The sequence below is a fragment of the Sapajus apella genome, unplaced genomic scaffold, assembly GCF_009761245.1.
Source record: "Sapajus apella isolate SASKATOON/1434 unplaced genomic scaffold, GSC_monkey_1.0 scaffold50, whole genome shotgun sequence".
Taxonomy (NCBI): Eukaryota; Metazoa; Chordata; class Mammalia; order Primates; family Cebidae; genus Sapajus; species Sapajus apella.
In genome coordinates, this window is record NW_022436990.1 from 6,263,891 (window position 1) to 6,277,866 (window position 13,976).

The window sequence follows — 13,976 nt, forward strand, 5'->3', positions numbered from 1 at the left end:
AAAAATAAAAAGAAACAGGTGAAATTAATTTAATAATGTATTTTATTTAACCAGTATATTCATTTTTCTGAAGACTATTTTTAGAGCAATTTTAGGTACACAGCAAAATTGAGCAAAAGGTAGGGGCTTCCTATGAACCCATTCCCCTACACATGCATACACATGTATCATCTTTCCATGATTAAAATCCCCCATCAGAGCAATCCATTTGTTTCAACTGATGAACCTACATTAACATATCATTATCACCCAAGTCCATAGTTCACATTAGGGCTGTACCTTCTATGAGTTTGAACAAATGTATAATGACATATATTTCCCATTATAATATCATACAGAGTAATTTCGCTGCCCTATAAATCCTCCATGTTCTGCCTATTCATCCCTCCCCACCCAGCTTAATCCCTGGCAACCACTGATCTTTTTACTGACTCCATAATTTTTCATTTCAACATGTAATTGACATAAAAATTATATAAGATATTTGCATTCTTCTTTTACACTAAATTTTTAAATCTGGTGTATATTTTATGCTAACAGCACATTTCAACTAAAACATTTTAGGTCCTCACGGCCACATGTGTAGTAACTTCTATATAGGTTAGTTCAGGTCTATAGGAATTCATACTAAAATCCACACAGCTTGAGAGGAGATTAGAATAGAGGAGGGGAAGGTGAGAGTTTAAGAGAAAGGCTTTGTGATGTTGAATGTTTTAACATGAGAATGTATTCATGTTTTGTCTGTGAACATTTACTTTCAAAAGTAATGCATGCTCATTGTAGAAAATTTAGAAAATACAGAACAGTTTAAAGAAAAGTATGTTATCCAGAGGAAATCCTTCTAATGGCTCTGCCAAGATCAAGCCCTGCTTTCAGGGAAGACCTTCTCAGCTGATCAGGTGGGAATGACTTGCTGGCCTATCTTGGGGCTCAACCTTGCATAATTCAGGTGCCATGATTTCATTTATAAGAACAGAACCCCGATTTTTTCCTACTCTGTAATTTCTAACAGAGCTTGAACTTTGTTTGCCAATTACTGAAGAGCATATACAATCAGAGCCATGTAGAAAGGAAGAACAATCTTGTGGGGAGAGACACCGAAGTTCTCATTACACTTTTTACCATTGTCCAGCAGTGTGGTTTTGAACAGCATACCTGCAGTTCCCTCACTGGCGAAATGATAGTGATCAGTTCATCTCCTTACAGCAAGGCACCTGTGTAGTGGTTGGAAGCACAAGCCCTGGAGGGAGATCTCAGTTGTTGACTATGTGACAACCTCACATTTCCTACCCTGACCCTAGCCCAGTTTCCTTGTTTGTGAGGAAAAAATAATAGTAAGAGCCATGTCAAACAGTCAAATGAGAGTTAAATGAGGCTATATAAAGCTGAGCTGTCAATATGATCTAGCATGCAGTGATGGTTTAGGAAACGTTAGTCATTATTATTACAACATGCTTTTTATGAGAATTTAAATGTGTTAATATATGCAAAGGTCTTAACACAGAGCCTGGCAAATGGTAGGCATTCAACCAATGATAAATATTTCTAGGTGCAAGTTGACCTTACAAATCCGTAAGTTTAAATAGAGACAGATTTATTTCGAGATAATGCCCCAATTAATATTCAGCAGTCACAGCTGACTCCAGTTGTGGGGACTAACACAGCTCACCGAGCAATGGTCTTCTCCCGAAGTGTGCCTTAGGTCATTCTCAGATGCCAGTGCCATCCATTCAGCCTGAATTCCTTATCAAGGCTTATGGACTGGCAGCTTGCTTGCAGTGCCTGTTGATGAGGTCTTTAAACTGAGATAAGGGTCCATTATCATATAGCAGTAGCGGGATATCCATTTACTGTAAATAACTAGCACTTAGCAGCAGAAGTTAGAAATGAAACTAAAAACATTTGAGGCCACTTTGGGAAGAATTCTACCACAATCAAGAGAGTCTTCCCCTGGAACAGCTGTATAAAGTTAACATGAATTGTTGGTTAAGCCTTCTTAATCACTCCACATGGAAGGTTATGAACTAAGCTCATTTTCAGCCTTTTCAGTCAGCTCCTAATTGTGGTGGAATACCAAATGGATGAGCTACATGCAGAACAGCCAACTGACTTGACCACACCTTTAAGAAAAACAGAGCATGTACCCCATAGATTCTTATTTTTGTAGATATGTAGCTCTTGTCCTGCCAAGTGGGAGAATTTCTCAGGCAGCTTGTCTGCTGTTCAACCTGTCTACTCTCATCTTTTGGACATAAGCCACCATGGAGTCCTACACAGTGTATTTTGGATTTTCCTATCTCTTGAGCCTGAGGTGGTTAGTCAGTGGGGTCTTTTAAACATGTAATTCCCAAGCAACTTCCAGCAAGAAGTTGCTGCAGCTGAGAGGGACTCTGCAGTGGAGGATAGCCAAGGACCACAGTAGCCAATATGATACTTAATATAATCCAAAAGTCTTCTGGGCAATGGGGGAGAGATAAGAGATGGAACAAAGGAACTGCTACAGTTCCAGGTGCAGAGAGCATCGTCTAGAAGAAGGTGTAGGCTGTTCCTTTGGCCATGTGGGATAGGCCTGGCTGGCAGAGGGCCAGAATGGTGCCCTCTGAAGCACAGGGTCCAGGGCAAGGGCCTCCCTAGCCAGGATCCAAGTAAAGCACTGGCATAGAGCAGAAGTTCCTGTTACATTCTTGGCAGCTAAATGATAGGAACTGGAGTCCTGGAGCTGCAAGTGCAGTTTCCATCAGGACTTCCGAAGAACAACAGGTACTGTGCATGCTCCAGCTACTCCAGGGTCTCCCCTCTGATCCTCTAACCAGTCAGATGTATGTTACCCACAAAATATGCCTCCCACCCAGTTTAGCTATAAACTGTTTTTAAAAATTGCGGTGAATTTAGTTCTTGATACTGCCCTCATATGCTTCCAACTTGTGTATAAAATATTTTAATAGGTGTGCTTGTCTCACCTCCACTTCTTAAATTTCCACCATATCAGTCAAAGACTATAATCCCTGCCACACTTCCTCCAATTCCAATACCAGAGTCTTGGCCAGTATCTTAAACTTCACAGTGAATAAAGAAAACCGGTCTCTAATTTAAATATGCTTGACCTTCTGTGGGGAGCAAAGTAATCACAGCTTTGTCATGCTCTGGTTTGGTTCACTGAGTGTAAAAACATGTGTGGATAAAATCAGGATAGACCCAAATTTCCCCTAATCCTTCAAACTAAACCCAGGCAAATTGTTGTCCTGATCTCTTGTCTCTTTGGCTTGGAACTAAGCTTGCCCAACGATTTTTCTATTGGAGATGGTTTCACATCCAGTCTTTCCAATGTGACTTTGTAGCTTGCTGTCCTTGTAGAACCTCCCCAAACTGGGTGCATTGATTTTTATCTGCATATTTATAAGAACTAGAAGTCCCCTATCAGTTGTGCTAAGCCAAGTAGTGTATCGCTGGCATGCTCTCTGCTAATCTGGAAAATGTGAATTTCTCCCCAGAAGCAAAATCTGTGTGAATTGTTTCCCAATTTTTCTCTCCACTTTGAAATCTACTTCAAAGTTATTATTTGGCTAAAGGGTTATGTTTTTCTTCCTTTGAGGTCTATAGGATTTGCCTCTAATGTGTGGCCGGGGCACAGGTTTTTCTTCTACTCTTGTCATTTTTTATCTACGTTACAGATGAACATAATCATTCTCACCCCAAATATGAAAATAAACCTATAGGAAATTGCAAAAGCCTATTTTACCTCTATTTAGTCTTTAAAGATGTTCAGCCCAAGGAAGAAATAATTAGTGTTCTACCTTGCTCTGATTATCATTTTGAGGACCAATGAACAGATAGCAAATGTGTAATTGATGGTAAAATCTTTAAAGACAGGGATTTTTTTTTTAATTAGCTCAGGGGTCTTTTTTTAGTTAGCTCAGGTAGATATAATTCTACACACTTTATCCTGGGAACTTAATAATCTAATAGAGACCAACTAATAGATATCACAAAGATAGACCAATCTAATAGATATCACAAAGCTTAGTATGTTCTCCATAGAAAATCAACAAATGTTTAAACTTATTATATAACATAGGGTCAACTTTATATTGATAAAGTAAATTGAAGGGCTGTATTTTGTTATCATCTCTTTCAAGAGAGACAGGAGTTGAGTTATACAGAGAGTAAATGTGAGGCTCTGTTTACAGATAGTGTGAGAAGCCAGCTTCAAGGACATGTCAACATTTATGATGATGTATTGGGTCAAGTTCAAATTTTTCCTGCATTACTGAGTGAAACACTACCTGGCAACAATTCAGTACAGAAATTATTTCTTTCCAGTTTATGATTGCTGTGGGCAGAAGAGAAAATTATGCATATGAATCCATTCCTATAGTTATCTTTCAATAATATCTAAGGCAGCAGCCAAGTTGTCTCTCTATTATCATTTACAGAAAATAGACTTGTCTTTCATTCAACTGTGCCAAGAACCCTAGATTTTTGCTTTCAGAATCAAGACTTTGAAGTAATTATAATAGCTACCATTTACAGAGTATCTACTGTATACCAGACACTCTGCAAGTTGCCTTATGTGAGTTTTTCCCTTTATTTGATTTTTTTAAAATACTTATATAATTTTGTAAATTATTAACATAATACTTTTTTAATAAGTCAAGTAAGACAGAGCTATTTGAAGAAAAATTAGTTGACTTTCAACAACATCTCCCTCTAACCCTATCCCACTGGTTACCACTGGTCACCCTTCCACTTTTCCTGATGTTCACACCCAGTTGATAATTTCAAATCATCTCTTTAACTCTCTAAGGTTGGTGGCTTTATCCACATTTTATAAGGTAGAGAAAATAAAGCCCAAAAAAGTTAGCTCTAAAAAAACTGAACATTAACATAGATGTCTCTTTCTAGTCAACCATACTATTTTCGTTGGAATAAAGTAAACTGGATAATTAAGAAGCTCAAGGGGAAAGCAAAAAAGTGTTTCTGGGACCATGAAGAAGCAAAGCCTCCTTTTTTGTTGCCAGCCTTCCCTGAGTTGTAACCCATGTGGCCACCGGACTGTCACCTTCCTTCCTCCCACCTCCGCTGTCGGTGGAGGGGCAAGGCACAGGTATCAGTGTCTCATCACCTGCAGGGCACTGTGCTCCTCCAGGGCTGGTTATTGAATAGCAGTTTGATATTCACATAGCTTTGTGGCTCAGTATCTGGGAGGGGTTTTCGACAGCAAATTCTTCTCCACTCACTGGTTGTTTGCAAATAGACCTGTTCATCCAACATACACTCTGGATAGACTCTAATTATACCTGGATATCTTTTTTGTTCAAAATCCTGCCCTATGAAAACAAACTGTAATGAGGAATTCATGAAATCTCTAAGCTAAAAGAACTATAAATGTGGACTTTTAAAGCCTGATTCTTCTTCTTTCACTTACGTTTTGTTCTCAAATAAAAGGAAGGTTTTTCTTAGATTTTTAAATTTTTCAAATGTATGAAAATGCTTCAAGACCTCATTTGAGTAATGAAAAGTATGGATGATCTTCATTTCCTGAAGAGCAAGCGTATTTTCCTATCTTCGTGGAGCAACTGGGTCCCCCCTTTTCAAACAAAGCAGTATTTCTCTGAAGGCCCAGATATGGACACTCACTCCATTGTGTAGTATCATCCGGTTTGCTTTCCAGCCATGTGATGAAATCTGGTGCAACACCCGTATTCCATTGGCTTTCAAATGCAACCCATCCACCTTTCCATAGGAACGCATGTGGAACGTGCTTTCTTTTGACATACTGTGCCTAGAACTCTTCTTTGGCCTTAGAGATGGAGGAAATCCACTGACACACCCAAGCCCGTACCCACTGGCCATACTCTGACTGGTATTTACCCAGGGAACAATGCCTGCTGCCTAAAATCCTGTCTGTGATCTCATGAGCTAATCAGAGCCAGGTATGGTCAGCATTCAGATGGAAGAACTCCAGAAAAAATAGCTAAGGCTGCCACAGGTCATCTCAGTGATTTGTTGGTAGTACTGGGCTCTCAGAAAGTAAGGATTCAGTGCCCCAGAGTGAATGCCTGGGAGCTTCATTTACACCAAGGATCTTCTCTCTCTCTCTCTCTCCAATTTTTTTTTTTGTATTTTAAAATATATTTTATTGTATATATTTGAGGTTTACAACATGATGTTATGAGATACAGACAGTAAAATGGTTACTATAGAGAAGCAGATTAACATATCTATCATCTCACATAGCGACTTTTTTGTGTGTATTGCAAGAGCAGCTAAAATTTACTTATTTAACAAAAATCCCTAAAACAGTACAATACAATTTTTTTTTTTTTTGAGATAGAGTTTCCCTCTTGTTGCCCAGGCTAGAGCGCAATGGCGCAGTCTCAGCTCACCACAACCTCCACCTCCCAGGTTCAAGCGATTCTTGGGCCTCAGCCTCCTAAGTAGATGGGATTACAGGCATGTGCCACCATACACAGCTAATTTTGTATTTTTAGTAGAGTTGGGGTTTCTCCATGTTGATCAGGCTGGTCTCCAACTCCTGACCTCAGCTGATCCACCCAGTTTGGCCTCCCAAAGTGCTGGGATTACAGGCATGAGCCACTACGCATGGCCAGTACAATACAATTTTAACTGCAGTCCTCATATGGGACATTAGATCTCTAGAGCTGTTCATCCTGCTAATGCTTTGCACCCTTCCACCTGGATCTTCCCACATCCCCCTACTCTTCACATCACTCCTAGTAACCACTGCTTTATTCTATGTGTATATTTGAATTTTTTGTTTTGAATTCCACATATAAGTGATCATGTGATATTTTTCTTTCTTTCTTTGGCTTATTTCACCTAGGAGCTGCTTTTTTATTTTTATTTATTTATTTATTTATTTTGAAACAGAGTCTCGCTCTGTCTCCCAGGCTAGAGTGCAGTGGCAAGATCTCACCTCACTGCATCCTCCACCTCCCTGGTTCAAGCGATTCTTCTGCCTCAGCCTCAAGAGTAGCAGGGACCACAGGCGTGAGCCACCACACCCAGCTAATTTTTGTATTACTAGTAGAGACAGGGTTTCACCATGTTGACCAGGCTAGTCTCAAACTCCTGACCTCGTGATCGGCTAGTCTCAGCCTCCCAAAGTGCTGGGATTATAGGTGTGAGCCACAGTGCCCAGCCAAGGTTCTGCTTCTAAATTAAACCTCTTAATACGTTTTTAAACAGAAATTTGATTGCATATCCCATAACCATTATAGAATACTTTCATAGGTAAATATAAAAATTATCAATATAACTGTTCATGTAAAAATCAAAGCAAAACATATTTGTTAAGTGTCATCCCGATCCACTTATTCTTCCATGTGTTTCAGTTTGAGTGCAGTCAATGAAGGTATAACCCGGAAAGTTAGAGTGCAATGTGGCCCACAATTGGTAACTAAATATGAAAATTTGAGTGAATCTAAATATTAGAAAGCAACTGAGCTAGGTTGGATAGTATTGGAATCATTTGGCTGATGATCTGCTGGGTTGGATATTATTGGAATCATTTGGCTGATGATGCTAATCAGTTACCATTTTGTTTTTAAGTGGAAGCCGCATAATCAAATAAGTTTAGTAAAATTCCTTGTGTTTACAGAGATCTAGTCAAAATGATTCTATATTTTCCTATTTAAGCATCCTAGTGGAAGTCATGTTTTGCCTTTCTAATTAAATATTTGCTTACATGTGTGTAATACAATGTCCCTGAATGAAGAAGAAAACACACTATCATACTTTTACTTCTAATTTTTATAGGCATTTGAGTTCCTGTTTTCTTTATTCCAAAGTCTCCATTTGCTAGGAAAAAAAAAGATGTATTTGTACTATTATGCATCTGTTACTTATATGGTTGGATTATCAAACTCTAAAACTCTTACTACGAATGTGGAAAGAACAACATTGGATTAGATGCAGAATTCTGCTTAAGCCATTTATTAGCAGCATTTTATCTTAGGCATGTTGCTTAACAATCCTTGGTTTCCTCACCTGAAAAATGAGATACGCCAGCTGTCTACCTTATAAGGTTGCTGAGAGAAGCAATCAGATATGTTAGGATGGCAGAACCACCAAAGAGTGTAAAAGTTCAGATTTGAGATCCAAAGAACCTCAGATGGAGCTGTTGTTACCACTAACTCTGTAATCTTGGGCAAGTAACTTCTAAGCCTTAGTTTCCTTATCTGCCAAATAGGGGTCATGATAAGACCTATCTCACACATTACTGAGAGGATTAAATGACACTATAAAGTGCTGAGTATGTATGATAATGGCTAAAGGTGATGAGCACTTCCTGTGTTCCAACTACCTGATCACATATATGAATGTGTTCTCTAGGCTGGAAAGCCATGTAGAGGGAGAAGCTCAATTCATGTGCTTCTCCATTGCCAGCCTTTGCTCCCATATGGCCTTATTTCTAGAGCCCACAGACTTGCCATATGGAGAGATCTTAGCCAGGATACTCACTTTGAGAGATAAGGAAGAGGCCCATTTATAGCATCTACTGCTCCAGAGAGGAAGGCTCCTAGGTGAGGCATTATGCCTGGAACAGGATCTCTAGTCCAAGCATTGGATTTGGTTGGGTCTCAGAGGAAGCAGACCTGTTATCTTGCATTCTTGATGCATTCCTGGTGGACTTTATCACAAGGGTCTGGGACTCTGGGAAAAGGAAAGGACAGCCAGAAGGAACGAGCTTTCTCTCCCTCAAATCAAACTCCACCTTTTGATTGCCACTGCCTTCAACTAACAACGAAATTACCTTTTTTTGTTGTTGTCGTAACTATTTTTATGATTGTCAGTATAACTGCCATTATTGTTAATACCTAAATGTACAGTGAATGACTAAGTTCATTGACTTATCTCAATAGTCTCAACAATCTTGTGAGGAAGATTCTTTATTTATTTATTTATTTTGTGAGATAGGGTCTTGCTCTCGCTCTGTCATCGAAGCTGAAGTGCAGTGACAAGATAAGTTCACTGCAGCCTCACCTTCTAGGACTCAAGTGACCCTCCTACTTCAGCCTCCTGAGTAGCTGGGATCACAGACTTGCCACAGTGCCTGGCTAATTTTTAATTTTTTGTGGAGACTGGGGTCTTACTATGTTGCTCAGGCTGATTTTGAACTCCTGAGCTCAAGCACTCCTCATGCCTCAGCCTCCCAAAGTGCTGTGATTACAGGTGTGAGCCACTGCAGAAGCCACCAGCCTCAGGAAGATTATATTATTATCCTTATTTACAAATTAATAAAGTGAGGATTAATTGGAGAGGATAAAATACTTGCTAAAGTTAGCAAGTGGTATTGCTGAGACTCAAACTTGGAACTGTCTAGCTCTGAGCTCCTATTTCCAATTACTATGCTACTCTCCAATTAATTACTGACAACTAGAGTTCAAACTCAACAAGGCACTTGAATTTAAAATCCATGCATTACTTTTGCTTATACACACACAGCACCCAAGCCAGTGAAAATCGGGAAACAGACAATTAGCAAATGCCGTTTGGGTATTTGTCAACTCTCACCAAGATCTAGGAGAAGTCTTCTCTTTTAAAGATGATGAGAAAGATGCTAATCAAATTAATACTTAGTTTAGTCATCCTCATTCTAATGACGTAGCAAACTAAGATTTCTAAACAATAGAAACATCTTACACCCTTTTTTTTTTTTTTTCTAAGGGAAAGCCGTTGTTATTTGCACTTTATTTTAGAGCCATTGGTTTCTCTGTGGCTCTAGAACTTAGATGGCCTCAGGACCTCAGAGGAGTGAGGATAGAGAAAAGGTTTAGGTTGGGTGAAGGGAGAACCTGTATTGGTCAGGCAGCCTCATCTCTGTTCTGTTCCTCCCATTCCCAGGAAAGCTGCCCTCTCCTTCCCTCACCCCTCGAGTGCCTTCCTTGAAGCAAGACAGCAGTACATGGGCAGTTTACGCAGCACTTCCAGGGTCTTTCCAATAAAAATGAGTTTCTGCTCAATTTATCCTATCTCTTTTGAAAACTGAAAAAATAATAATGATTTGGGGCGAAAGTCAATGTGCTGAAACACCAATAAAAAAATCTCATGTTGTTGAACAGAAAGTAAACTTTAACCTTCAGAAAATTTTTGGTTTTCCTGTATGATATGTCTTATTGTTTTAAGACACATTCTCACATGGTTTTTCCATATTACAGAGAAGGGTTTTCTTAAGCTTATTGTAATTTATTATAATTAGTTCCTTAAATTAATAGATGAAGTTGAGTATAGAATTGTAGCTAGAGTCTTTAAAATATTTATCAGCAAAAACTATAGGATTATAAAAGACCTCATTTAAATCTTTCATGTTAATTACATAGCAATTATAAATGCAGATTGCAAGAAACGCCTTGATTGGATTTGTTCTATTTTATTCTGTTGATGTAGCCTTAATTGCACATGATAAGAAAATACTTTTAGTCTGAAAGCGTGCCAGACTGCCATGACCACTCTAACAACCTGCTTCAGTGAATTATCAAACAAATGTCATGTCAGTGTGTGCCTCATGAGTGGGGAAAAAAAACACTGAACAGTTTCTCCTATTAACTATTCAGTGAAAATGTGAGAAAGATATCTTTTGTACAGTATCTTCAAAAAGGAAACAATCACTCATACATGTTTTAAAAGCCCCTTGTGAATTGTAATTGTATTATAATGAATTGTAAATCTCAGGGTAAACTGCAGTGAGCCCTTCAGCAAGACTGGATTCTAGCAGTCAGGACGTTTCAGCCTTGGGTAATCAATCAAGGAACTGGAAAGAAGTAATTTCAAGGTGGTAACCCAGTACTCCCAACACCATTTATGTATAATTTATCAGAGCAGAGATACACAGTCTGATTGCATATCTGCTTGAGGATGTGTACAATCAACAGCTATTTATCTATTGCCGATTTCTAACATAGTACATAGCTTAAACCACTGAGGCAATGGAATCAAAACTATTTGTAACATTAGCTTTAGAAAACCATAATTAGAAAGGTAAATACACTGAATTCAGGAGCCAAATATAAATTCCTTTTGGATAATGTGTGGTTATGGATTACCAAATTATCTATATGGTTAATCTCCTTCATTAGTGTGGGATAATCCAGAACTGGATGTAATTACTTACATGTTGAAAGTGATGATAGTTATTATATAACATCAGTTTCACTAATCCTACCAATATTGTTTGTTCTTTGCCAACAATCTTTTCTATAAAGCCTGTTTTTATGCATGCAATTTTGTTTGCTTCTTGAGTTTGCTGATTTTAAAAAGCACAGATCTAAGCATGGTTATTCATATCTGGGGGGAAAGTCCCTAATAATCCTGACTTGAGGGGAAGTTAATATGGTAATTTACTGTGTTCCAGAGTGCCAAAGATGATCATTCTGGCTTTGCTTCTCTCTTCTGCAGCAACCATCTACTATGGGTTATGCAAGACAAATCATTAAGAAGGAAGGCTGGGGACTCCAGGGCCTCAACAAAGGATTAACTGCAACTTTGGGACGACATGGAGTTTTCAACATGGTCTATTTTGGCTTCTACTACAATGTCAAAAACATGATTCCTGTCAATAAGGTAACTATTTAATAACTTAAAATCCTGAATGAAAAATCCTATCAGTGATGATAGCTCCATTTGTAGAATGTTTATCCTGTCATGCTCTCTGTGCTAGACACCTACATCCATTATCTAATTTGATCCTCATATCTGCATTGAGTGCTATTATCCCTGTTTCAAATCCAGAAAGGGAGGCTTAGAAAAATCAAGGAAATTGCCCAGGATCACATAGTAAATAGTAAAGCCAAGGACTGAACCAGTGTCTCACACCAAAATTGCCCTTCTTGAAGAAGCTATTATTACACCCGAGGGCTTTCCCTTTATTACTAATAAAAATTTCTAGAAACTATATTATTAATTTATTTTGAATGTGAATATCTTTAGGATACTCTAGTGTAACTAAGATTTTTTTCTTTTATTATTATTATATTTTAAGTTCTGAGGTACATGTGCAGATTGTGCAGGATTGTTATATAGGTACACACATGCCATTGGTGGTTTGCTGCATCCTTCCCCCCGTCATCGACATTAGCTATTTCCCCTGATGTTTTCCCTCCCCAATCCCTCCACCCCCAATATCCTTCCCCTAGGTCCCTTACCCCAAACAGGCCCCAGTGTGTGATGTTCCCTTCCCTGTGTCCATGTGTTCTCATTGTTCGATACCCACTCATGATTGAGAACAAGCGGTGTTTGGTTTTCTGTGCTTGTGTCAGTTTGCTGAGAATGATGGTTTCCAGATTCATCCATGTCCCTGCAAAGAAGATGAACTCACCCTTTTTTGTGACTGAATAGTATTCCATGGTATATATGTGCCACATTTTCTTTAACCAGTCTATCACTGATGGGCATTTGGGTTAGTTCCAAGTCTTTGCGATTGTGAATAGTGCTGCAATAAATATACTTGTGCATGTGTCTTTATGGTAGAATGATTTATAATCCTTTGGGTATATACCCAGTAATGGGATTGCTGGGTCAAATGGTATTTCTATTTCTAGATCCTTAAGGAATTGCCACACTGTCTTCCACAATGGTCAAACTTATTTACACCCCCACCAATGTGTAAAAGCATTCCTATTTCTCCACATCTCCAGCATCTGCTGTCTACAGATTTTTTAATGATTGCCATTGTAACTGGCATGAGATAGTATCTCAATGTGGTTTTGATTTGCATTTCTCTAATGACCAGTGATGGAGCTTTTTTTCATATGTTTGTTGGCTGCATAAATGTCTTCTTTTGAAAAGTGCCTGTTCATATGCTTCGCCCACTTTTTGATGGGGTTGTTTATGTTTTTCTTGTAAATTTATTTCAGTTCTTTGTAGATGCTGGATATTAGCCCTTTGTCTGATAAGTAGATTGCAAAGAATTTTTTCCATTCTGTTGGTTGTCAGTTCACTCTAATGATAGTTTCTTTTGCTATGCAGAAGCTCTTAAGTTTAATTAGATCGCATTATTACTTAATTTTTATTTCAGAAGCATGACTTCCTCAAGAAAGTTGAAAGTTTTATATTTTAAATAAGTTTTGAACTCACAAGGAAAAATTGTCAGCCTAAAATTTAAATTTCACCTGGATATTAATTTTTAATCTAGGTTAATTAGGGTAGGTAGTCAAACAATTCTTCTAACATTATTTGCTTTTGATGCAAAATAATAATGATGATAATTATTGTCATCTTCAATACTATTATTTTGAAATGATAGTTTATAGGCTGGGTGGGCTGGCTTATGCCTGTAATCCCAGCACTTTGAAAGGCAAAGCCAACCAGGGCAACACAATGGGACCTCTCTCTGCAAAAAATTAAAAAATTAAAAAATTAACCAGGAGTGGTGTTGTGCACTTACAGTCAAGCTACTCAGGAGGCTGAGGTAGGAGGAACACTTGAGCCCAGGAGTTTGAGGCTACAATGAGCTGTGATTGCATCACTGCACTCCAGCCTGGTGACAGAGTGAGACCCTATTTCTTTCTTCTTTTTTCTCTTTCTTTCTTCTTTTTCTTTTTTTTATTGGAGATGGAGTTTCACTCTTGTCACCCAGCCTGTAGTGCAATGGTAAGATCCCATGCTCTGCAACCTCCACCTCTTGGGTTCAAGCAATTCTCCTGCCTCAGCCTCCTGAGTCGCTACGATTACAGGCACCCACAACCACGCCCAGCTAATTTTTTTTTTTTTTTTTTTTGTATTTTTAGTAGAGACGGGATTTCACCATGTTAGCCAGGCTGGTCTCAAACTCCTGCCTGACCTCAGGCAACCAGCCTGCCTTGGCCTCCCAAAGTGCTGGAATTACAGGTGTGAACCTCTGTACCCGGGCAAGTAAGATCCTATTTATAAATAATAATCATAATAACTTGTTAGTGGTAATTTACAGATGCCAACATCCTTTTTCAACTTCTTCAATATGAAAGTAACACAGGATG

The 13,976-nt window shown here is 38.6% G+C and overlaps 1 protein-coding gene across 6 annotated transcripts in view; it reads left to right on the plus strand.

The window, feature by feature from the left end:
• The window catches only part of SLC25A21 (solute carrier family 25 member 21), a 503,455-nt gene that overhangs the window by 461,704 nt on the left and 27,775 nt on the right, over window positions 1-13,976 (plus strand). For all 6 annotated transcript variants that reach the window (XM_032242677.1, XM_032242681.1, XM_032242678.1 and 3 more), the window contains exon 7: window positions 11,419-11,583. In XM_032242677.1, the coding sequence (XP_032098568.1) occupies window positions 11,419-11,583 (165 nt within the window). The remainder of the gene's footprint in view (window positions 1-11,418; window positions 11,584-13,976) is intronic.